This window comes from Eucyclogobius newberryi, unplaced genomic scaffold (assembly GCF_026437365.1).
Source record: "Eucyclogobius newberryi isolate DKJ021-1_F unplaced genomic scaffold, fEucNew1.0.hap1 SCAF_2, whole genome shotgun sequence".
In the NCBI taxonomy this organism is placed as follows: domain Eukaryota; kingdom Metazoa; phylum Chordata; class Actinopteri; order Gobiiformes; family Gobiidae; genus Eucyclogobius; species Eucyclogobius newberryi.
The window spans coordinates 24780769-24805168 of NW_027315834.1; the positions used below are offsets into that span (position 1 = coordinate 24780769).

Genomic DNA, 24400 nt, shown 5'->3' on the forward strand with positions numbered 1-24400 from the left:
CGTGGTGGTGGTGGTGGTGGTGGTGGGTCCCTCTTTGGTTTGTGGGGCACTATTTTGTTACTATTTGTTATTATTATTAGTTTATCGCCCCATGTGTTTCTACCCCTCACGGCTAAGCCTCAGCCTCAAAGGACTTCTTGAGAGGAATTGAGTTAGAATTATTGATCTTAACCTAGGATTATCAAATACACTTTTAACGATAAATTTGGAATGATAAATATTTGGTAGACACTATGGCACCGCCTCTGTCTCTTCAGTGGAGCTTCTCTGCCTTAGACTCATTTCCCCGGGTTAATCTGGGGTTAAACATAGGAACATTTAGTATTATTGGCGTCATCTGCTCTACGGCTTCACAAATATTCATTTTTGGCCTTTGTTATGGTCATAAATTGTACTTTTGGAAAGTCTGGAAAAATAGAAGTGATTCTTGATGCAGCGCGGACATTTTTGCACATTAATGATGTCACAGGGAAGAATTGCACCAGATTCTGCTGAAGAAGGACGTATATTGACACAACAGCCTTGGACAGAGAAGCGGAATATTTTAATTCAATCCTGGTATTTGATCAGGCTCGTTATGAGAATTAAACTGAGAAAACTGAGGGGTCGAGGACTTGAGATCAATAGAAACTATAATACTAAAAGCACTACAAAGACGTTAAGTCTATAATCTTCCAATCAACCCTGTTATTTAAGTAAGCAACTACATTCTTACATGACTTCTGTGACTGGATTGTAAGAAGATTCAGCAGATTGAATTCCTGTTTATTATTTTCAAACCATACAATGAATTCCGTTTTCTCTCCCTCATTTGCTGTAGTGAATCAGCACGAGCTCCACATTTTATGGTTCTTGACAGTTACATAAACCATAGGATGTGTCCTCTCTCTTCTCCTGTTCCTTCTCATGGATCTGTCTGAACACTGCTTTGTATCTGATACAGACGATGTCCAGTGTCACAACGATTCCAATAATCCTGCCAAAGCTTATGCACAAGACTCTCAATGATAGGCTTGATTTAAGATTTACTTATTTCAACATCAATTGATGGCAGTTTTAGCCAGCAAATCAGCCATTTCATTACCATCCCCCCCGACATGGGCAGGAGCCCAAATGAAGGAAACCCTCGACTTTTAATCTTAATTATCTTCCTTTGTCTTTCCACACGATCAGCAGCGAGTCAAAAGCTGTCGCACCTTTGATTACTTAGATTCAACGCTAGTATTACTTGATTCCACTCACTAAAAGATGCATTTTTCCTGTGCATTATGATTTACACTCTGTACTCTCATTCCCGACATCAGAAGTTTCCTCCTGCGTCACTGCCAGAACCTTCAGAATCGGATCGGCTTTTCTACGTTTTTTGCTGCTACCTTTAGAATCGACAGTAGCTAAACGTTCATCCTCCATGTTCTCCACGTTCTCCTTTCGTCTTCTTCTTCTTCTGTTCTCCTTTCTGCGCTGTCCTGCTGGACAGCTTTCTGCGTGGAGCTTCTTCTTCTTCTTGTTTGGTGTTTTAAGGCGGCTGGTATCCAAGAGTTACATTACCAGACTTTATTCTTTAGACTTTACCCTTTAGACTCTTGTACCACTGCATTTATGTTTCATTGTATTCAAAGTCCATGCGATCAAAGCAGAAAGGAATCAAATGCACACCAATTCTTTTGAACTGATACTCTTTCTCTCGCTCTCTTTCTTCTTCTTCTTCTTTGGTGTTTATAGTGTTATATTATCGTCGCCCACTGTAGTTGTGATTCTTGGAGTTACTTCCGCTGTTGTCGCTGCTTTCAATGGCGGCCGGCAGTCGTGCATTTACTGTGAACATGAGACCAGCGACGCCTCTGACTCCACGTCTTTACTCTGATTCTCCAAATGTAGACTTCCTTTACTCTGACTCCCATTTAGCGCCTTGAGCACGTTTTATATTTCTGCCCAGTCAAGCTCTTTTTACGGTATATCGTAAAACACAAACTTTGAAGATGTACAACTACAGTAGGTGGCAGTAAATGCACCTTTTCAGACGGCTGCCAACTGCCATGAAAAGTAACACAACACCAACAACAGTGGAATTAGAGAAGGCCAGAACTGATGATTCAATTTGTTTTTATTGTTTCCATTCCGTGTCATTCAACCAAGGTCAGAGCTACAAATAAAGCATAGTTACCAGTTGTATAAATCACTGTTACTCGCTCATTACATTAGCATAACTGTTTCCCATACATTTGTGCAATACTGTCATAATCATATGCAATATTGTGACATAATGTCAATCATTGGTGCAATATTTTCTGTCCATAAAACAGCTGTAAATAAGAGTGTTTTTTTGTTATTTTTTTATTATTATACTTCTGTGCCTAGTCTGTTTCTGTGCCTACTCTGTGTTGCAACAATGGAATTTTCCCATTGTGGGACAAATAAGGGTTATCTTATCTTAAAATAAACATTTATAAAATGGTTCAATCGTACATTCATTCATATTACAAACCTGTCGACTGTAGCTTCTTTGGGGTTTAATAACTTTCACCATCTTTTTCTATGTTTTCACCTTTAATCGTATCTTACTTTACTTTGCGTCTTTTCTTTGACTCAAGCATGACTCAAGTACATTTTCATTTCCCTGTTACTTCCGGTCACACAGGAAGTTACCAGTATAAAACCTTATACATTTACAAGGAAGGAGACGAGCACGAAGGAAACTAGGACAGAAGAGACCGATGAGAGACACCCGAGTTGCCATGACGACGATGTCACGGACCACGAACATTTAAAGATTAAATATCACAAAGACGGATCCCGAACACACGACAGGACCAAGGAATACCACTATTACAAAAACAAAAACCGGCAAAGACTGACCGGAACAGAAACTTTGAACTTTGTGTTTCCACCGGTGGCGTCATCTGAGGAGCACCAGCGTCAGGTTTGTTCATAAACTTTTAAAATACTTTGCAAACATAGCATTACGCCTTGTCAAATATTCTGCCTTTTCATCGCATACATTCGCTTCTCTTTCGTATCTTCACAACCCGATCGGTCGTACTATTAGCACGCACAAAAACAAAGTGTACAGAGCTCGTTAGCCGTTAGCATCGCGGCTAACACACCGGTGTATTACTAGTATCAAACTGCTAACGTTAGCTTAGCACCGGCGGCGTGGACACAGCACAGTGCGTTTGTAATGATGTCGCACTCGTGTGAGCTCAAGACTTCCAGGATCCAGCCACGCGTGAGCTGCTGAAATGTTGTGCTTGGTGTGCGCTCTGGTTGCGTAATTGTAGCCGCTAGCGACGTGTGTTTGCGTGCGTGACAGTGACAGGACCCGTGCCCACATGCCCGTGCCCCGTGCCCACAGCTCCAGTGTGCCACTCTGCAGCTCTGGGGATGATGTGTTTGTCTTTCTGCTTCACTGCCATTTAAAATTTGCCTTTGGATCCTGCTTAATCGGCATTTTATTTTGTCTGCACGTATTGTTTACCTTTGACAACGCGTTGATTTCCGGTAAAATTATCCTTTTGTCTGTGTTTGTTTCGTACTTTTTTTAAATATTGAGAATTGAAGCGTTCTTTTGCTAAATCTCCGTTTTGTTGTTCATTGGTTTCGGTTTTATTTAATTTTTTACATTCTATAATACTGCATTTGTGATAGCCTTAATAAAGCATGAACGGATACTTAATTAGGGGTGGGTTTTGGGCAGTATTGAAGAAGAAAAAAAAATATATTTTTGTAGCTTTCCCTTCCCTATAAACGCTATATACTCAATATTAAAATGTTTAATATTTTCAAAAGAACATTCTCCATAATATCTGCATTTTAATATATTGCGTACCTCTACACACCTTACAAAGCACAAATATTAGACATGATTCAAGGCTTAGTCACTACTTCATTCCTAACTAATTAATTAAATAGTTATGAAGTCTCAGTTTTAATAAACCATTTGTTCTTTATGAATTAAGTCTTTGTTCATGCTTTATTAAGGCTCATGAAGATTCAGTTATTATAAAGTGGTACTTTTTTGCATGATTTTTGGGTTAAAAAATTGAATTTGATACCACGATGATCAGTTAAAAATGCTAGTATTTTAGGCATTTTCTACACAAAATGTTCTTTATTAAACCCTGGGGTCTTAAACTAGTATACTATTCTTTTAAAAAAGGCTAAATTTACTCTACCATCTTTTGTACATATTCATTACAGTGCAGGTGAGGAGTTTTGCTCGAGAAGGAATCATATTTTCATTGCTAAACTAAAAACTAAAATAGATTTGTCTTTTGAAATCACTGCTGGATCAGAAGTGAGTTTGTAAATGAACTCTTTTGCGTGTGTGATGTTTCCATTGACAGGTATGAACGCCCGGAAAAGAGGAGGGAAGCCAAATAGAGGAGGCGGCAAATTTAACAAGCCAAGAAGTGGTGGTGGTGGAGGAGGAAGAGGAAGCAGAGGAGGAGGAGGAGGCGGTGGTGGTGGAGGAGGAGGAGGAAGGAGGAAAGAAGGAGCCAGTGGATGGGATGATGATGATGATTTCAGCCTTGATTTTGGACCATCCCGAAGTAGCAGGTACGCTGTGACTCTATTACTGTTGTTTAATATAATGTTATTTTTAAACTGACTCGTAAGCACACTCTTATTTCTATTATAGAGGTAGAACGTCAAATAAAGAAATGTATTTATTGACAGAATATGAACTGTAAGTGTCCCTGTGTTGGTTGAAATGCAGACCTAAACCTGCCAGAGGGCGTGGCAGTGGCAGGGGCAGGGAAGGAGCTCGAGGAGGAGACAGCAGAGGCTTCAGAAGCAGCCAAGGAAGAGGAGGAGAAAGCGGGGATTTCAGAAACGATCGAGGAAGAGGAGGAGAAAGTAAGGATTTCAGAAACGATCGAGGCAGAGCGTTCCTCAGCTCTCTGCCAAGAAGCAGACCCAATCTAATGCCAAGTGACGGCATTAAGTCTGACGGGGGAAATATGCCACTTCAGAAGCTCTTTATGACCAACGAGAACCAGGAACAACTGAAGGAACTGCTGCGGGGGCTCCAGACCCAAGGCTTTGACGCATACGAGTGAGTCAATAACCTTGTCATACTCTCTATACTCGCTTACTTACTTTGCATAGCCAAGTGAATAGAATTAGTATTTTTCTTTATTTTAATAGTATTTCTTTTTCTATGAATTTCTTACTTTTATTATTTTTCAACACGAGTCTGCTTACACTCCAGCTAAATGTTATTAAAAAAAAATTTAATGTTTGATTATCTCCATAATCTGTCACAATTACTATTAAAATAATTTTAGCAAGACTTTAATTGAAATTGCAGGATATCTTGAATACTTTCACTTTTACTTAAAAACTGTGAACACATATAATTCATTGCATATAATTTAAGTGATACAAATAAGAATTATTTTTCAGTGAATCTAGTTCAGAATATTCCGGTGACGAAGAGGAGGAGGAAGAGTATGACGAGCTGGACTATCGAGAGGAAGGTCAGTTTTGGGCGACTCAGGACGAGCCGGTGGAGAAAGCAGAAACCCCAGAATATGACTCTCTGTCCGACGAGGAGAGACCGCCTCCTGAAACCATCATCTCTATGTTCGCCATTGCAAAACTCTGCAGGTAAACAACAACAACAACAACAACAACAACAACACATTCTTCTCAAACACAAGTCTGTTTTTAGAGGTTCTGATCTGGATTCTGTTCTACAGGTTTGGCTTCGACAGGGAGCGCAGCAGGAGGGCGCTGGATTCGGGCGATGGAGATTTCGGCTCCACTTTAGAACATCTTCTTCTGCAGGTTTTCAACGAGCGCTACGGGCAGAAGGCGGTGCACCCCGACGACCTCCGCCACGCGCCCATGGACGAATGCCTGAGCCAGAGGCGGGAGGAAGCCCTGGCCCTGACCGCCATTTACGGCGACCGCTTCAGCGAGCGCATCGCCAACGCCGTCTGGACAATATCCCTCGACTTGCCGTTCATCTCGCTCGGAGCGGAGAAGAAACACAATGGTCCGAAGGTTCACATCCGCGACGTCTGCAGGTTCTTCTTGAAGGGGCAGGGCTGTCGCTTCGGGGCCAAGTGCCGCTTCAAACACCAGCTCCCCACCAGAGACCCTTTCGACGACGGTTCCTCTCGTATGGACGGCCCGAGCCAGCCCGGGATCAGCAGCTTCTCGCCTCCAGAGTATGAGCTGGTGGTCCGCTTCCCCAAAGGCAACCGCTACCCCTTTCAGGCCCCGGTGGTCGCCTTCAGCACCAACGACGAGTCCATGGGGTTCGCGGGACGGCTCAGCGTGACGGAGAGACTCTACGGAGAGGCGCTGTCGGCGGCGGAGAGCGGCGAGCCCGTGGTCTACACGCTCATCACTCTGTGTTCGGACGAAGACGCCATGAAGGAGCTGCTCGCCGTCGGTCACCACAAATACAGCAGCCCGCCCCCCGTCCTGGCCGCTACACCGCCCCCTCTGTCCGCCGCCAAGAGCAAGAGCGTGAGGAGCAACGGGTCAGAGGAAAGTAGGAGCAGCACCGGCGGCAGGAGAGTGGGACCGCCCAGCTACAACAGAACCACAGAGAGTAAGTTCATATTGCAGAGTAAGACAAATGTAAGCTCCAGTCTGAAACATTGTGCTTCTAGATAAAGAAGCGGCAGACACAGAGGAGCTGGATGAGAGGGAGGAGAAGGACGAGGATGATGAAGATCAGCCTGTACCTGTGGAAAATGACAGTTATGTCAATTTGAGGAAGAAGATGATAAACAGGCACAACCTGAAAATGGACAATTTTCTGCAAGAAAATGGCAAGTTGTGTAAGGACTATCAGAAGAAACCGGTGAGGATTTGTTTTTTAGAATGTTCTTAAAATACAGGGATGTATTTAAAAAAAAACACTTGTCTGTCTTCACTCAGAGCTCCAGAAGATTCCGGGCGATGCTGGAGCAGAGAAGGAAACTTCCGGCGTGGCAGGAAAAAGAGACGATCCTGGCTCAGCTGGAGGGATCTCAGGTGCTGGTGATCAGTGGAATGACCGGGTGCGTTTCACACACAACATTTAGAGCGTTTCATGTTGTACAGTTTCTGTTATTAAAGTTGCTCAATGTTTTTAGGTGTGGTAAGACCACCCAAATCCCACAGTTCATCCTGGATGCCTCTTTAAGTGGTCCTGCAAACCAGGTGGCCAACATCATCTGCACTCAACCGCGCAGAATTTCTGCCATTACAGTGGCCGAGCGAGTGGCCCAGGAGCGGGCGGAGTCCCTGGGCAAGTCAGTGGGCTACCAGATCCGCCTGGAGAGTGTCCGCGTATGTCCCTCTCCTCTCATGGCTTACTGTATATTATGTATTTGTTATTTACTTTAGTCCTTTCCTCTTGAAGTCGTCCTCCACCAGACTCTTGTACTGCACGACTGGAGTGTTACTACGGCGACTGGAGGGAGAGGCGGACCTCACAGGGATCACACATGTCATCGTGGACGAGGTGCATGAGCGAACAGAGGAAAGGTAACGTTGTGAGATTTACACACACTCTTGTATAAACTGTGGAGACTTCTGTGTACTAATAATAGTCTTTTGTTTCTGTTCAGTGACTTTCTGCTTTTGGTGCTCAAAGACTTAATCCTTCAAAGGCCGGACCTGAAGATCATTTTGATGAGTGCCACGCTTAATGCCAATCTCTTCTCTGAATATTTCTACACCTGCCCCACGGTCCACATCCCAGGCATGAAATCAAACTTTATATATTACATGATGAACTCCTCAATCTGACATCCATATTTCGTTCCCAGGTCGCACTTTTCCAGTCGACCAGTTCTTTCTGGAAGATGCACTTGAAAAAACACGGTAATTACATTCTATATTCATCATTTCCACATAGACTCACCGTAGTTATGACGGTATAAACAAAAGGATTCATCTTTGCTCATCTTTGCAGCTACGTGATCGAAGACGGCAGCCCCTTCAGGCGGTCGGGCAACCACGCCTCAGACGCCGGCGGACGAAGAGGCAAAGTGGAGTCCCGGGACGCGGTGGAGGACTTGAGCGACGACATGTGGAACTTTATGTCCTTCAGTAAAAAAGACTTTGTCAAAGACTCTATCCCGGACCAACAGCTCAGCCTGCAGGATCTGACTCTGAGATACAAAGGTGAAAAGCCACGATAAAGCGTCGTTACCCTCAGATCCGCTAATGCTAATGCTAACGGTTTAATGTCTTTATAATGGAAAAATAAGGAACCATTTTGAATTTCCAGGGCAGAAATCTCAGTTTATGGAAACGATACTATTTCTAACCTTAAAACTTAATTTGAGCGTCGCAAAAAGTAAAATGTGTGTTTAAGTGTGTGATATAACTTATTTTCCAGACTATAAGTCGCACCAGCCAAAAAATGCATTATAGAGAAGAAAAAAACATAAGTTGCACTGGAGTATGAAATGCAGTTGCAAGTGTGAAAATAACTAATAATATCACATATAAGTCGCTCCGGAGTTTAAGTATATAAGTATAAATGTAAGTATAAGTCGCACCTCGGCCAAAACTATGAAAATGTATATTTATTTACTTTATTTATTTACAGTTCATTAAAACCTAAAAATCCTTGTCATAATCTATAATTAAACAAAGAAATAATGTCAAATATAATTATTCAATTTCTTTAAACCAGAAGTTTATTTAATTTGCCAAAACCATCCACATGTTTAAATATATTTAGTTGTTTAGTTGAAATCGCATCATGTTCCACTTCACTTTCTGGATGTTTATACATTTTCAAAGAGTCTATTTCATAAACTCTTGTGATATCGCCGTAGAAACGAAGAAGTCTGTGTTGAAGACGATGGCCGCGATGGACTTGGATAAAATCAATATGGACCTGGTGGAGAGCCTCTTGGAGTGGATCGTGGACGGGAAGCATGGCTACCCGGCCGGTACGAGGACAACGCTAACGCTACGGCTATGCTAATGCTACGGCTGTGCTAATGCTACGGATATGCTAATGCTAAACGACACAATATTGTTTCCAGGTGCAGTGCTGGTGTTCATGCCGGGCCTCGCCGAGATCAAAATGCTCTACGAACAGCTCCAGTCCAACCGAATGTTCAACAACCGCGGCGCCAAAAGGTATAAGACGGTTTGTTTCGCCGTTTTGGGACGCTTCATTTCCTGTTTTTATCTCTTGGAAATGCATCGTTTCTGCCGCTTCTCGCCTTCAGGTGCGTGGTGTACCCGCTACACTCCACGCTGTCCAACGAGGAGCAGCAGGCCGTCTTCAGCCGACCTCCCGACGGCGTCACCAAGATCATCATCTCCACCAACATCGCCGAGACCTCCGTGACCATTGACGACGTCGTGTATGTGATCGACTCCGGAAAGATGAAGGAGAAAAGGTAACGTCGTTAAGAAATACAGCAGCTATAACGGTAAAGTGCATGTGACTGGTTCTCGTGTTTTTCTAACTAGTTTATTAGTGTTTTTCGTAGTTTTATGTCAGTCAATTTGCAGTTTGTGAAGAACATAAATCAAAGTTGAAAATGACAGGAAATCGAGCTGAGCTGAATACATTTATGTCATCAATAAACCATATTTCCTCCAAAATGTAGACTTAATTTTAATTCTTGACTCATAGATTAGCCGCTAAGACAGCTAGTGTGGGGTCCGAAGAGGCGATCTTAGAGGCGATCTTAGAGGCGATCTTAGAGGCGATCTTAGAGGTGATCTTAGAGTTTAGCAGCAACAAACGTATTGCCTACGAGCCTTATCTCGTGCTATACAATAAAACATGAATCAGTCAAAAATATAACAGTTTAGGCCAAGGTCTTTCTCTCTCGCTCGCTCTCTCATAATGGTTTAAAAAACAAAACATTATATATGTATTTACTTTTAGGTATGACGCGACCAAGAGCATGGAGAGCCTGGAGGACTCGTGGGTGTCCAGAGCCAACGCGCTGCAGAGGCGTGGCCGGGCGGGCCGCGTGGCATCGGGCGTGTGCTTCCACCTCTTCACCAGCCACTGTTTCCAGCACCAGCTGTCGGAGCAGCAGCTGCCCGAGATCCAGAGAGTCCCCCTGGAGCAGCTCTGCCTCAGGTAACGTCCATCTGTTTGTCTTTATGTAACGTGACAGAGCGGCACAACTACGAGCGGCACAACCCATCAAATGGACTCTTTGCTTTTGTAATTACCGTCATTTCTGGAGTATAAGTCGCACCAGCCAAAAAATGCATAATAGAGAAGAAAAAAAACATAAGTCGCATTTTTGGGTAAATGTATTTGATAAAATCCAAGACCAGGAACAGGCTTTTCATCTTGAAATGCAGTTTAAAATAATATCAGATTAAAGAACATGGTGAATAGGTGTACGTATGCTAACGCTAACACCTTCAGCTACATGACGCACAGACAGAACTGTGGTAAGTATCTGGTATGTTAACGTAACATATTAAGTTATTCAGATAACTATAGCATAAAGAACATGCTAACAAGTTTACCAAAGCATCAGTTTTACCCCAAATCACTAAATCCATTGAATTCTTCTTCCTCTGTGTCACTTCTAAACAACTTCACAAACTCCAGAGGTAGAGGAGGTAAGATATTCCTTTATTGTCCCACATGGGGAAATTTCATTGGTGCAACGCAGGAAGATACAGAGGTAGATACAGAAGAACAGATCACTTATAGGAAGTCTGAAAAACACTTTCAGTAGAAGATCTCCTATAAATAAATAAAAACTCCCATAGACAAATAAATACATAAATACCATTGCATGTGATCCCGACAGTAATAGATTGCACATGAATTTCACAGTAATTGCACATGAATTGCACATGAATTTCACAGTAATTGCACATACGACAGAATTGCACATCAGTATTAGGTTAGGTCAGTATTGCGACGGGATAACGTGACGATCTCCGGGTAAGACGACTGTTCTCTGCAGTTTCATGAGTTCCTCCTTTGTGGAAACGCGGTACGGCTTCGGCCGGGGGGCGGGGCCGGAGCCGGGGGGCGGGGGCGGGGCCGGAGCCGGGGGACTCAGAGCCAAAACACATCGCAACGACACGACGAAAACACTCAATCCAGCCGAATAAAGTCAAAACAAGTTAATTTAAAGCGATTCCAGTGTGTGTCCCGATCGTTCGTGAAGTTCCTCTTTCATATAAACGTGTATATAAACGTGTACCGACGACACGCCGTACTTTAGCGCGGCCGGAGGACGCGGGGGGGGGCTGAATTAAAAAACTATTCCAGCGCGTGTCCCTATCGTACAGTAAAATAGAAAAAATATACTAACTATATTTGCAAAATATAGGAGATAAAGCACAATAAGTGTGAGAAAGAAGAGAGAGCGTTTACACCGGGCTGCCAGCTGTACCAGCGCCTTATGAGCGACACTGCATGACGAGGTGCAGTGTCGCTTAGAGCTTACAGCGCCCTCTTGTGGTTGCCAGTGTGAGAATAACAAATAATATCACATAAGTCGCTCTGGAGTATAAGGCACACCTGTGCCAAAACTTTGAAAAAAGGTGCGACTTATAGTCCGGAAAATACAGTATAAGCTCTGTGTTTTGAGTGAAGACATGTCATGTTCAAGATTCTGAAGTTCATCTGTTTTATCCAGTGCCGTGTGGTCTTTTCCTCAGTAGAACGTTCTCCCTTTTGTGCCGTGACAGGATCAAGGTGCTGGACGTGTTTTCCGAGATGACGCTCGAGTCTGTGTTCAGTCGCCTCATCGAGCCCCCGGCCATGGGCAGCCTGGACGCGGCTAAGCAGCGGCTGCAGGACCTGGCGGCTCTGACGGGGGACGAGAGGCTGACCCCGCTGGGATACCACCTGGCCTGCTTGCCCGTGGACGTGCGCATCGGCAAGCTCATGCTGTTCGGGGCCATCTTCCGCTGCCTCGACCCGGCGCTCACCATCGCGGGGAGTTTGGCTTTTAAATCGCCTTTTGTAAGAAAAGAGTTGTACTTTTAATACTTTTAAACGCTCTGTCCGTGGATCAAACTGAGCCATGTGGAACTGTGATTCGTAGGTTTCTCCGTGGGATAAACGCGATGAAGCCAATGAGAAGAAGCTGGCGTTTGCTCTGGCTAACAGCGACCATCTAGCTTTATTACAGGCGTATAAGGTACTACTAATACTGCTACTGCTGCTACTACTGCTGCTACTGCTACTACTATTACTACTACTACTATTGCTACTACCACTACCACTACTACTATTACTACTACTACTACCACTACTACTATTATTACTACTACCACCACTACTACTACCACTACCACTACACTTCGTTTTTTTGAGAAAGTTAAGGCTTTTACCGTATTTTCTGGAGTATAAGCCAAAAAATGCATAATTGAGAAGAAAAAAACATATATAAGTTGCACTGGAGTATGAAATGCGGTTGCAAGTGTGAAAATAACAAATAATATCACATAAGTCGCTCCGGAGTATAAGTATAAATATAGGTACATGTCACACCCCGGCCAAAACTATGAAAAAAGGTGCGACTTATTGTCTGGAAAATACGGTATAAGGCGCACTGGATTATAAGACGCACTGTCGTTTTTTGAGAACATTAAAGTCGTTTAAGTGAGCCTTTTAGTGCGAAAAATACGGTACATTTAAAGACACTTTCTTAACACATTTCTGTATCGTCTTAATATCTCCAAAAAAGCATTGTGACATACATTTTTGTCTAAATGTAAAGACCGGAAACACATTTCTAAACTGAGCTGTGTCTTTTCCAGGGTTGGTGTTCGGCGGCGAAGCACGGAAACCAGGCCGGCTTTTCTTACTGCCGGGAGAACTTCCTGTCCTGGCGAGGCCTACAGGTTCAGTCAGAACAGTTCCCAGTTCCCACCGCTGCGTCCTCTCACACTTTGTTAAAAACTCTGTCCTTTTTTGCTCTTGTAGGAGATTGCCAGTCTGAAGAGGCAGTTTGCCGAGCTGCTGTCGGACATTGGCTTCATAAAAGAAGGACTGAGGGCCAGGACCATCGAGCGCATGAGCTCCAAAGGGACAGATGGGGTCCTGGAGTCCACCGGGCCCGAGGTGAGGTTCTGCCCATTTTGACCTTTTGACCCCTACAAGACGACGAATTGACCGTTAACGTTACATTTCCAGGCCAACTTAAACTCCGAGAACATCAAGTTGATCTCCGCTATGCTCTGCGCCGCCCTCTACCCCAACGTCGTCCAGGTACATCTTCTTCTACCTCTCCCTTTATGTACGTGATGTATCTGGGGATGTAGCGCCTCACTCTGGCGTGTCGCGGCAGGTGCGGTCTCCTCAAGGGAACTACAAAATGACGAGCAAAGGCGCCATGAAGATGCAGCCGAAAGCGAACGAACTCCGCTTCCTGACCAAGAACGACGGCTACGTGAACCTGCACCCGTCCTCCGTCAACTACACCGTGAGTACAGGTGGAGGACATCTGCACATGCGCGTTTAGTCCCGCTCTCGCCCCGCTTTAGTCCTGCCTGCTCTCGTCCTGCCTGCTCTCGTCCTGCCTGCTCTCGTCCTGCCTGCTTCCGTCCTGCCTGCTTCCGTCCTGCCTGCTCCCGTCCTGCCTGCTCCCGTCCTGCCTGCCCCCGTCCTGCCTGCCCCCGTCCTGCCTGCTCCCGTCCTGCCTGCTCCCGTCCTGCCTGCTCCCGTCCTGCCTGCTCTCGCCCTGCCCTGCCCTCGCCCTGCCCTCGCCGGTCACGGCTAAGTGAACCGTGAGTACAGCAGGTGGAGGACATCTGCACGTGTTTGTTTGTGTGGATCTGCAGTGTTCCTTTCACTTTCCAGAGTCGTCATTTCGCGAGCCCGTACCTGGTGTACCACGAGAAGGTGAAGACGAGTCGTGTGTTCATCCGGGACTGCAGCATGGTGTCCGTTTACCCCCTGGTGCTGTTCGGAGGAGGACAGGTCAACGTGGAGCTGCACAAAGGAGAGTTCCTCATTTCGCTGGACGACGGCTGGATTCGATTTGCCGCCGCGTCTCATCAGGTCTGTTTTGTCCTCTGAATATGCTTTATATCTGGTTTATGACTTGATTTAAACGTGCTCAGGTGGCGGAGCTGGTGAAGGAGCTGCGCTGGGAGCTGGATCAGCTGCTGGAGGACAAAATCAAGAACCCCATCATGGACCTGTGCAGCTGTCCTCGCGGCTCCCGCATCATCCACATGATTGTCCAGCTCATCTCCACACAGTAACTGCCTCTTCAGGGCTCCGTGTACCTGCAGTGTGTTACTGTGGAGTACACACAATATATTTACTACTACACAGCCTTGAAATAATCTATGCAGTGATCCACGTGATGCACTTCTGCCTAATGTCTTATCTACTCTCTGTACCGTGTCGAGCAGGTGATCATGAGCTTTAAGGACATTTCCTGTTTACATTTGGGTTGTGTTTCTCACACAACTGTACTTTTGTGTCCATATTGGATTTGTAATATTTAATATTACTAGTTATTAGTAATGCGTGATTTGCAAATCTAAAAATGTCTGCATGATGGTCAGTGTTTTTTACATTTTATGAATGTATTTCAGTTTTACTTTGTCAAAGTAAAACCTTCACAATGTGAAGGCCTTGGAAACAAATATCACCAAATGACAGACTTGACCTTTGCATGACAAGTTCAAAAATAAAATAACATTACAAAGTATTTCTTGTCTTGTCTCTTTCACATTCTCGGGGCCTTCACACTGGTCCTTTTGTTCCCAGATTAAGTCTAAATTTGTCCTTTTCTTTGGTCCTGTAGGTCTGCTGTAGTCTTGGTCTAGTCCTGCTGTAGTCCTCCAGTTCTACTGTAGTCCTGGTCTAGCCCTGCTGTAGTCTTGCTGTAGTCCTGGTCTAGTCCTGCTGTAGTCCTCCAGTTCTACTGTAGTCCTGGTCTAGCCCTGCTGTAGTCTTGCTGTAGTCCTGGTCTAGTCCTGCTGTAGTCCTCCAGTTCTACTGTAGTCCTGGTCTAGCCCTGCTGTAGTTCTGAGTTGGTGACTGTGCGAGTGTGAACACTGTTGCGTTGAGGGCCAGTTCACGTGAGGTCAAACAAAAGTGTTTACAGGCTTCTGGTTAAGGACGGCCCCTTTCATTCACAGTGCTCTGTCTCTATGACGACAGACCAAAACAAACGTGGTATCACAATCCCATTTAGAGCCTTTTGCCAACCCACGGTGCCAACTCTAGCTGGTGAGACACGACACACACGACATTTTATCCTTTCTCTGGACATATTTACCGACTTTTCATCATGTTCCGCAGACGCTCTGACCGATTGTGTCCACATGTCTTTAAATAATGGTAAGTTGTACCGTCCCATCATGATTTTGTATCTGCGAACGTAAACGATACGATGGAATATAACAATCTTTTTTCCAAGCAAACCTCTAAGAAACCCAGATCCCACAGTTTCAGACCCGCCAAGCCTCGTCCCAAATCGCCCGAGAAGAAGTGCGTGAGCGCCAAACCCGCCGAGGCCGAGCCGGACGTCCTCAGCGCGGCCGCCATGGAGAACCTCTTCTACATCTGCCACAACGCAGCCCACTGTCTGGAGCTCAGGGGCTTCGGGCGGCCAAAGAAAGCCAAAAAAGCACGGAAGAAGACAAAGGGGAAAAAGCAGAAGAATAAAAAGTAGGATTTTATTGTCAGAAAAGTGAGTTTAGTTGCAATTGCGTTGTACCAACTTGCCATCGTCGCGGAAGACACTGGAATGCGATTGGTTTACATTTTGGAGTTTGGCAGGAAGTGGAATCCCGTAGTAACTGTAAGCTCTTGTAATATCGGCATAAAAACATCGGCGCGCCTCAAACGGCCGTGTAACTGAACTTTAACTGACAATTATTACGATCTCTGTAACGTAACACGCCTCCACAACGTCCAGGCAGCGAATTCTTCCATATTTGTGTTCATAAATCTACTCTTAAACCCTGTACAATAAATAAACTCTTCTTTGGATCGCGGCGTCTCGTCTCTCAGCCCGAAGGCGGCTTCTTCTTGGCGTCGACGTCTCTTTTAAATTCTTCAATTTTCTTGGCGACGTTAGGAACCTTAAAGAAAGAACCAGAAGTGTGTCAACAAAGCAGACGTATTATGCTTTTTTCCCCCTCTCCTAGCACTTAATGTACATACGTCATGGTTTACCGTATTTTCCGGACTATACGTTTTTTCATAGTTTTCCCCGGGGTACGACTCATACTTATACTCTGGAGCGACTTATGTGATATTGATTATTATTTTCACACTCCAGTGCATTTTATTTATTCATTTACTTATTTTATGTTTTTTTCTTCTCTATTATGCATTTTTTGGCTGGTGCGACTTATACTCCAGTGCCACTTATAGTCCGGAAAATACGGTAATTCGATTTTACAGTTTGTTCATTGTAAACCACAAAATTAATCTATAAAAATTGATAAATTAATCTAATTTTCTCTAAGAGAAAATGAGATCTTTGAATTTCTCTTAAATGCGGAATGGGTCGCGTGATGATGACATAATGGGGGCAGGGCTTATGCAGCTCTATGGGGGATACTACTTTTGAAAGAAATATACCTCATCATTATTGATATGACAACATTCAAATCTACTCAAACAGCTCCATTTATCTGCGCTCTTCGCTTTTAAAGTACATTTTATACAGATTATTTATGCATTTATCTGTTTGCATCGTTATTGTAGTAATTGTTTTCTCAGTTAAGTGTTAAAGCGCTTTGAATTTTGACTCCGAGTGACACACGCGTTCTAAAATGCCACGTTTCAAAATAAAAACACATAAATGACAAGTTCTGCGCTTTTGAACAGGAAGTTAAGCCGTTTTAAAACAAGGCGACTTTATTTGCAGAGCACAATTCGTACACAACAGGAAGAGATGCGTTAAAATCACAATGCAAACGGATAAATACATAAAAACATTAAAAGAGAAGAGTGCAGATAACATCACATCTTCAGGAAGACCGTTTTAGATCAACACGTTTGCAATGAACGGCACATCAAATAACAATTGAAATATGTCATAATTCAATGCTAAAACCCCTATAAAGAATAATGTTTCAGTGATGAGCGGTGGACAGGGGGTCAAACATGCAGGAATCAATCAAAAACACAACTTTGAGTAAACTAATGACGAGGAAACACGGTCATGACACTGCTAACAGATCATTAAAGGTAATTTTACGTGATTTGTCTCCTTTAATTTCACAATAATACCACTGGAAAGCAGATTATATTTGATGAGAGCAAACACTTACGTCATAGTTTTGAGCAAGGTACATCCCCACGACATTCCCGATGGTGAATCCAGCCTGTAATGGAAAAGAGGGAATACTTTTGATGATTTCTGCCCAGAATTGTAACAGAACAACAGATCCATTTGTCAATAACATTCCAGTAAACAGTGGTAGTATTGTTTATGCACCCCCTACAGGTCGGACTACTCACTGAACTAAAATAAAGTAGATATATTTTGGATTGTGCTAAAAAAGATAAAAATGTGATCCCAGAATAGCACATTTTTTTTAAGGTTTATAATTTCACTTACTGTTTGTAATTGATGACATCGCACAGCAAACACTGGGCAAAAACTCATCTAATGTCACAATTTTTTTCATTTGACAAATAAAAATAAATGAGAGCGACTTTATTTTGTTGAATTAAAGTCTAAAGAGTCAAAAAGGTTGTTTCTTTGAATAAATGATGCATAAAATCGGACTAGAATTAGCTTTTTCAACATTTTCTCCACACATACCTGCTCGATTGGTGTAAAACTATAATGTACAAGTACATGAACAGGTATATTTACACCAAATAAAGTCAAAGTTATAAAATCATACGCACTTCGTCCATGATAGTTTATGATAATAATTATAATGAAGTGTTAAATTCTCTGCGTGTCAGATGCTAACTTTAGAAATCCACATCTTTCAAATATCTGACACTAATACTTGAAAACAACATCCATAAAACTTACCAAGAATTGCAACATGATCAAACAACAAACGTGGCAACCCAAAAAGTTGAAGTTTAGGATAAAATAAGCTTTAGAAAGTAAAGTTCTCGCGCTGCGGTGGAGAAAAGCGTCTAAATATTGCTAACCTCTCGTCAATACTGCCTGTGCGCACGCGCGGGATTCAAACCAAACAACGCGATACCACTATTTGTAGTTTCACCCCGTATCTGCGCAATGCGTTTACGACACAACCAAACTACAACTCCCAGCGCCGTGACTCCCCCGTCACTAACAGCGGTGGGTGTTGTTTGCAATGGTGGCGTCGGGACATTGAATGACTTTGGCTCCATCACTGAAATTGCCGGGGTTTAATCGTCAATATTAAACCGTCGCCATGGACGCGCTCATCCCGGTTATCAACAAGCTCCAGGACGTGTTCAACACCGTGGGCTCGGACATTATACAGCTGCCGCAGATCGCAGTAGTGGGCACCCAGGTGAGAAGAGCTGTCAGGATGTGATACAGATGCTATGCTAGTCAATCATGTAGCCTTGTTGTGCTTTATTTATATTACAGACATTGTGCGAATATGAGGTGTTTTTTTCTTGCAGAATGTAGTGCAAAGGGGTCACGCGTGCACTGCCCTGCTCTGGTGCTGCTAGGAGGAGGAGAAATGCTGGTTCAATCTATTTTAATCAGCCTCTTTCACTCCTATTTTAAGCTCTAACCCATCTGTATTTGCCTGACCACGACAGTATTCTGTGTTCTCTCTTTACGTTACTGTACACTGTGACACTATGGACGCTCCACATTGTTTAATCACAAATTGAGGACAAAATTGGTTAAAAAAATGGGACTTAATGCTTAAAGAATTGTCATAAACACTGCAATATGTTTGTTTTGTCAGTAAATAACAAAGAGGAAGAGGAAATATGCAGTGGTGGTGGAAAGAGTACTGCAATTTGTACTCGAGTAAAAGTACAGTTGCATGGCTAATGATGTACTCAATTACAAGTGCAAGTATTGCTGCCAAAAGCTGAACGTACACATGAAAAATACTACTAAACGTGTTACATTTTAATTATGTTTTGGTAGTTTTTTTTTAATCAATAGTCAATACAAAATTCGAACCACATTCCACTTGTCAATCGGAGCAATTATCCAACAAAATCTACTCTTTTTTTTTCTTAAATTGTATTAGATCAAATGATTCAACCATGGGTCATTTTGCCGCCATAGTCTCTCTCTCTCTAAACCTCATCGTTACGTGATTGTTTCATGACATTTTGCGTCTCCAGAGCAGTGGGAAGAGCTCGGTGCTGGAGAGCCTCGTGGGGCGGGACCTTCTTCCTCGGGGGACCGGGGTCGTAACCAGGCGACCGCTCATCCTGCAGCTGGTCTACGTGGATCCCGGCGACGGTCTCAAAAGCGATGACGGTAGGTAATAGTCCTGTCAAGTTCATTCGGTCGTCTGATCGTTTATTCGGAGGGATTATGATTAAGTTCAAGTTGCTGGTTTTTGCTGCCTGACCGTTTCGACCGCTCGCTTACAGCCGGTGGTCAGGTGATGTTGCTGACCGTAGCGTGTCTTGTCGGTTAATTGAGTAACGCAGGTAGGTTCTATTTCATCCCTACTGACAGCCAGAGGCGGTGCATAAAGCACTGGATGATCATCCTTGCGCATACACAGGTCAAGAATTAATAACAAAAAAGTCACCTTTGACCCCCCGGTGGCTCACGTGAGTCTATATAGTCACGTGACACCGGGAGCTCAGTCCCTTTTCACCTTCTCGCATGCAGGTTGTATACGTGGTTGTTCGGCTAATATTGCTGTTTTCCCACAAAGTTGGTTCGTTTTGCCGCTTTTAGCCTGTTAGCCCTGTGACTGTGGTACAGTCAGTGCAGCGAGTTCGCTCGCCCTCCTGGGGCTGCACAAGCGTGTCGGACCTGTTGCAATAGGAGGTATATTTACGTTGTTTTCTACGACTGGTAAGTACCCCTTTAATGCATTTCGCCGTAGCCGTGCGCTCGGTAGTTTTTTGTTGAATTTGAACCGTACAATTGTACCCGGTTCTGTGTTTATCCGTGCTAAAGCCGGTTGTTTGGTTTACTGATACAGCCGCGCGGCTCTAAGTTCTAACTATAGCCGTGTTCGGGTCATTAGTTCTGAACTGCTTTGTTTTCAGCCAGTTACACACCAGCGGTGGCGTTTTCGGCTCGACCTGGTGGTTACATGTAGCTGGTTTTGTGTTTACATTGGGTCATTAGTGGCGTTCCCTGCTCGACCTGACCCCGCGGTGTCCCCTCATATAGCGGGTCATTAGTGGCGTTCACTGCTCGACCTGACCCCGCTGCGCCCCTCTTACCGGGGTAGGTAAGAGGTTTTACATCTTAGAGTCGCTAGTGGCGTTCCGCTCGACCCGACTCTATTGGCTCCGGTTTTATCATGCTGGAGTCCCTGTGCTGCCGGACCTGCCTGGCGCCGCTGCAGCCTGACGATGGGCATGATCTCTGCCCTGCTTGTCTTGGAGTGGATCATCTTCGGGAGGCACTCTCCGATGATGCTTGCTCCAACTGTTCGGTTATGCCCCGGTCTGTGCGCGTGGCACGCTTGGCGGCTATCGAGGACGCTTCAGACTGGTTGTCTGTGGCGCCTCTGAGTCAGTTACCAGCTGGCCAGACTGGGGGCCTCAAGCGGCCGTCCACGGCTACTCAAGGCGGCCCCCCATTTAAGAAAAAGAAGGGCCCCGGGAAGTTAGCGGCTCAAGTGAGCACGCTGACATCTGAACTGGTCCAAATGCGGGCAGTTATCCAGACTCTCCAGACTGATGCCAGTCGTGTGGTGGCACAACGGCATGAGGGGCATGGCACAGCCTCAGTATATGATGACGTCATATCTGTGGCTGCTTCAGACACGCAGTTTCAGCTGGAGTCTGACCTTCTAAGCTCCAGAGTTTCAGAATCTGGCTCACTGGCCTCTGCCGGCTCTCAGGCAGACAGTGATGACACTGTCACAGCGGCTTTGCGGACGGCACTTTCCCGCTTAAAGCTGGATGTTCCGCGGGATGAGGCGGCACCCTCGAGCGCCTTCTTTCGGCGCCAGGCTGCAGCATCACACTTTGCAGTTCCTCCCTCGGAGGAGTACATTAAGGAACTGCATGCCTGTTGGACAGACCCAAAGGCATTTTCGAGGCCTACTTCAGATGGCAGGGTTTTGGCACTGATGCAGGATCCTCAGAAGCTTGGCCTGGGACATATGCCGGCAGTGGAGCCGGCTATTGCCTCCCTCATCGTCCGCCCAGAGGAGACTTTACGGACTAATGCCCGGTGTCCACGACCACAGTGCCGGGTTACAGACGACCTTCTGTGTAAGGCGTACGACATGGGAGCTCGTATGGGTCGCATTGGGAACTCATTGTCTCATTTAATGCTTGGCCTGTCGGTTTCCCTTGAGACGGTGCCAGTGGACCAACCAACACATGGGCTGGTTGATGCCTCCTTGCAGGCTTTTGCCCTCATGTCAAGGGAACTAGGGCGACTGCTCTCTACATTAATGCAAGCTCGCTGCCAAGTATGGCTGGCACAGTCTCCGCTCTCTGAGGCCAGTAGGAAGACCTTGAGGGGTGTTCCAGTTATTCCCGGAGAACTATTTGGCCCGGCCGCCCTGGAGGCTCTAGAGCGCACGGCCCAGGCTTGCCGTACACGGCAACAGTTGGCGGGGCTTCATAGGCGGGGGTCTCATCGACCGGCTCAGGCCGCCCCTCCCGTTTCTTCACGGAGATACACACCACCGCCCCATCATGACTCAGACTTGCAACAGGCCCCAAGATTTGGATTTCGTCCGTCCCGTGCGTCCCGTTCCTCACAGCCCGGCCATGGCCCCCACAAACCCGGGCGGGGTCGAGGGGCCTCCAGATGAGGCCACAGGGCCGGCGGTAGGACATTTTTCCCCAGGACAACTGGAGTACTGGACGGCTCACTCCCCAGATATTTGGGTGCTGGCCACGCTGTCCGAAGGGTATCGTCTGCAGTTCCGCCGCCGGCCTCCTGTTCCTGGTCGGATCCGAATGACAGTTATTCAGGATTCGGCCAAGGCGCAGGCGCTCTCTCAGGAGATTCGCACCTTGCTGGACAAGGGGGCGATAGTTCCTGTGGACCCCCTGCTGGATCCAGGGGGCTTTTATTCCCGTTATTTTTTAGTACCCAAGAAGACGGGTGATTTACGCCCAGTTCTGGACCTCAGGGGTCTAAATATGTTTTTAAAGGTACTCCCTTTCAGAATGTTGGCGGTCAGACAAGTGCTCCAGGCAATCTCCCCAGGCGACTGGTTCACAACAGTAGACCTGAAGGATGCATATTTTCATGTCCCCATTGCACCGCCACATTGGAAGTTTCTCCGCTTTGCTTTCCGGGGAGAACACTTCCAGTTCAGGGTCCTGCCATTCGGGTTATCTCTGTCCCCTCGAGTGTTTACAAGGTGCGTCGCTGCAGCCTTGTCCCCCTTGCAGGCCCAGGGGTTGCGGATTCTGCCCTATCTGGACGACTGGCTCATTTGTGCGCCCAGCCACGAGCAGGCGCTTCAAGATACAGAGACTGTGCTCAGGCACGTGGCCAACTTGGGGCTGCGGGTGAACTTGGCAAAGAGCTACCTTGTGCCGTCACAGGTAGCAACTTTCCTCGGCATGGTCCTCGACTCCCATACAGCGACTGCACGCCCTTCGCCCAGGCGGGTGGATGATATTTTGGGAATGTTGCGGGACTTTCGACAGGGGAGTTCTCTTCCCTACGTCTTGTTCCTAAGCCTCTTGGGCAAGCTGACTGCGGCCGCAACGGTGGTTCCTCTGGGGCTGCTGTCTTTGCGCCCCCTTCAGATGTGGATCAACAGCCTACACCTGGACCCCACACGTCAGGATCACAGGCGGCAGCGGCTACCCGTATCTCCCCAATGCCGGGTGTCTCTATGCAGGTGGCGGAACGAGGCCTTTATGACACAGGGCATTCCGCTGGGGCCTCTTCCTTCCAGACGGGAGGTTGTGTACACCGACGCATCCCTCCTAGGCTGGGGTGCGACATGGCAGGCACGGATGGTGCAAGGGTCATGGTCCCAGAGGCAGAGCAGGCTGCACATCAATGTGCTGGAGTTCTTGGCTGTCGAGCTAGCGCTGCGCCATTTCTTGCCACACCTGCGCGGCCGTCATGTCATGGTACGGTCCGACAACACCAGTGTGGTTTTTCACATAAATCACCAGGGCGGCACTGGGTCAGTGACCCTGTTCAGGATTGCACAACGGGTCCTGACTTGGGCTACCCCGCGCCTTGCCAGTCTGAGCGCTGTTCACATGCCGGGGGTTTGGAATGTGTCCGCGGACTTCCTGTCTCGCCATCGGCCGCTGCCGGGGGACTGGCAGCTTCACCCGGAGGTGGTGAGGGACATTTGGGAGACCTTCGGCAGGGCACAGGTGGATCTTTTTGCCTCCCGCGACGCGACACACTGCCCTCAGTGGTTCTCGCTGTCGGACAGGGCCAGCCCACTGGGTCAGGACGCACTGGCTCACGACTGGCCGAGGACGATGCTTTATGCATTTCCCCCATTCCCCCTGATTCATCAGATGCTTCTCAGGGTCTTTCAGGAGGGCCACAGTCTCCTGCTTGTGGCCCCGTTTTGGCCAGGGAGGACATGGTTTCCTTTGCTGCGCAGGCTCTGCTGCGGCACAGCGAGACGTCTCCCCCCCAGGCGGGATCTCCTCTCTCAACTAGGGGGTCAGATTCTGCACCCCAATCCCGAGCGCCTGAAGCTCTGGGTATGGCCGCTGCAGGGCCCGGCCTGACCTTCTCGAGGTACGCCGGGGAGATTGGGAACACAATAAGCAATGCTCGTGCCCGGTCTACCCGTCTTCTGTATTCCTGCAAGTGGAAACTGTTTGACGCCTGGTGTCGCAAAAGCGGGGAGGATCCAGTGCATTGTGCTGTGTCAACGGTGCTCGCATTCCTGCAGGAGCTACTTGGCCTGGCCGGGCGGGCGTTTGCATCCGCCGGCCCGATCTGTGGCCCCGGCGTGGGACCTGTCCCTGGTGCTGGAGGCGTTGCGATCCTCTCCATTTGAGCCTCTGTCGCAGGTTGACCTTAAATGGCTGTCAATGAAGACGGCATTCCTTCTGGCGATGGCCTCTGCGAAGCGGGTGAGTGAGCTCCAGGCTTTGTCCGTGGCAGACTCCTGTTTTCGTTGGCACCCCGACAACTCTGGGGTTTCCCTTTGGCCGAATATAGATTTTGTTCCAAAGGTGATTTTGTCGGAGGGGCACAACCGGCCGCTACAACTTGCATGTTTTGGTGCGGGATCTGCCGCCGAACAGCTGTGTCCTGTCCGTGCGCTTGAGGCATATGTGCGTGCTACAGCGTTGATACGCAAATCTGAGAGCCTGTTTGTTTGTTTCGCCGGCCCGTGCAAGGGCCATGCTCTGTCCAAACAGCGTCTCGCGCGCTGGATTGTT

The 24400-nt window shown here is 46.4% G+C and overlaps 3 protein-coding genes across 4 annotated transcripts in view; 2 read left to right on the forward strand and 1 right to left on the reverse strand.

Moving 5' to 3' along the window:
• Positions 1-2855: 2855 nt before the first annotated feature.
• On the forward strand, positions 2856-14630 carry dhx57 (DEAH (Asp-Glu-Ala-Asp/His) box polypeptide 57). Its single transcript, XM_072454817.1, has 24 exons — positions 2856-2920; positions 4344-4557; positions 4718-5056; positions 5407-5610; positions 5703-6565; positions 6627-6820; positions 6898-7019; positions 7095-7290; positions 7364-7488; positions 7572-7705; positions 7773-7827; positions 7919-8130; positions 8793-8909; positions 9006-9102; positions 9195-9368; positions 9866-10066; positions 11650-11926; positions 12009-12104; positions 12727-12810; positions 12893-13030; positions 13103-13177; positions 13257-13391; positions 13769-13969; positions 14032-14630. Exons 2-24 carry the CDS (start codon positions 4346-4348, stop codon positions 14173-14175), a joined length of 4395 nt encoding a protein of 1464 aa, XP_072310918.1. The 5' UTR covers positions 2856-2920; positions 4344-4345; the 3' UTR covers positions 14176-14630.
• A 953-nt stretch (positions 14631-15583) lies between these two features.
• stmp1 (short transmembrane mitochondrial protein 1) lies at positions 15584-18055 on the reverse strand. The gene is made up of 3 exons (XM_072454815.1): positions 17931-18055; positions 17212-17265; positions 15584-16011 (listed from the first exon to the last, which is right to left on the reverse strand). Exons 1-3 carry the CDS (start codon positions 17943-17945, stop codon positions 15937-15939), a joined length of 144 nt encoding a protein of 47 aa, XP_072310916.1. The 5' UTR covers positions 17946-18055; the 3' UTR covers positions 15584-15936.
• A 155-nt stretch (positions 18056-18210) lies between these two features.
• LOC140367977 (dynamin-1-like protein) overlaps positions 18211-24400 on the forward strand; it is a 28717-nt gene continuing 22527 nt past the window's right edge. For both annotated transcript variants that reach the window (XM_072454800.1, XM_072454801.1), the window contains exons 1-2: positions 18211-18405; positions 19208-19346. In XM_072454800.1, coding sequence (XP_072310901.1) covers positions 18304-18405; positions 19208-19346 — 241 coding nt within the window. In that variant the 5' untranslated portion in view covers positions 18211-18303. The remainder of the gene's footprint in view (positions 18406-19207; positions 19347-24400) is intronic.

Bases quoted from the DNA above. Each gene is read 5' to 3' on its own strand.
- dhx57 (XM_072454817.1), top strand. From the start codon at position 4,346: ATGAACGCCCGGAAAAGAGGAGGGAAGCCAAATAGAGGAGGCGGCAAA. The intron at 4,558-4,717 runs GTACGCTGTGAC...GTTGAAATGCAG, and splicing joins GGACCATCCCGAAGTAGCAG to ACCTAAACCTGCCAGAGGGC. The intron at 7,706-7,772 runs GCATGAAATCAA...TTTCGTTCCCAG, and splicing joins CCCCACGGTCCACATCCCAG to GTCGCACTTTTCCAGTCGAC.
- stmp1 (XM_072454815.1), bottom strand. The intron at 16,012-17,211 runs GTAAGTGTTTGC...TCTTTCTTTAAG, and splicing joins ACCTTGCTCAAAACTATGAC to GTTCCTAACGTCGCCAAGAA.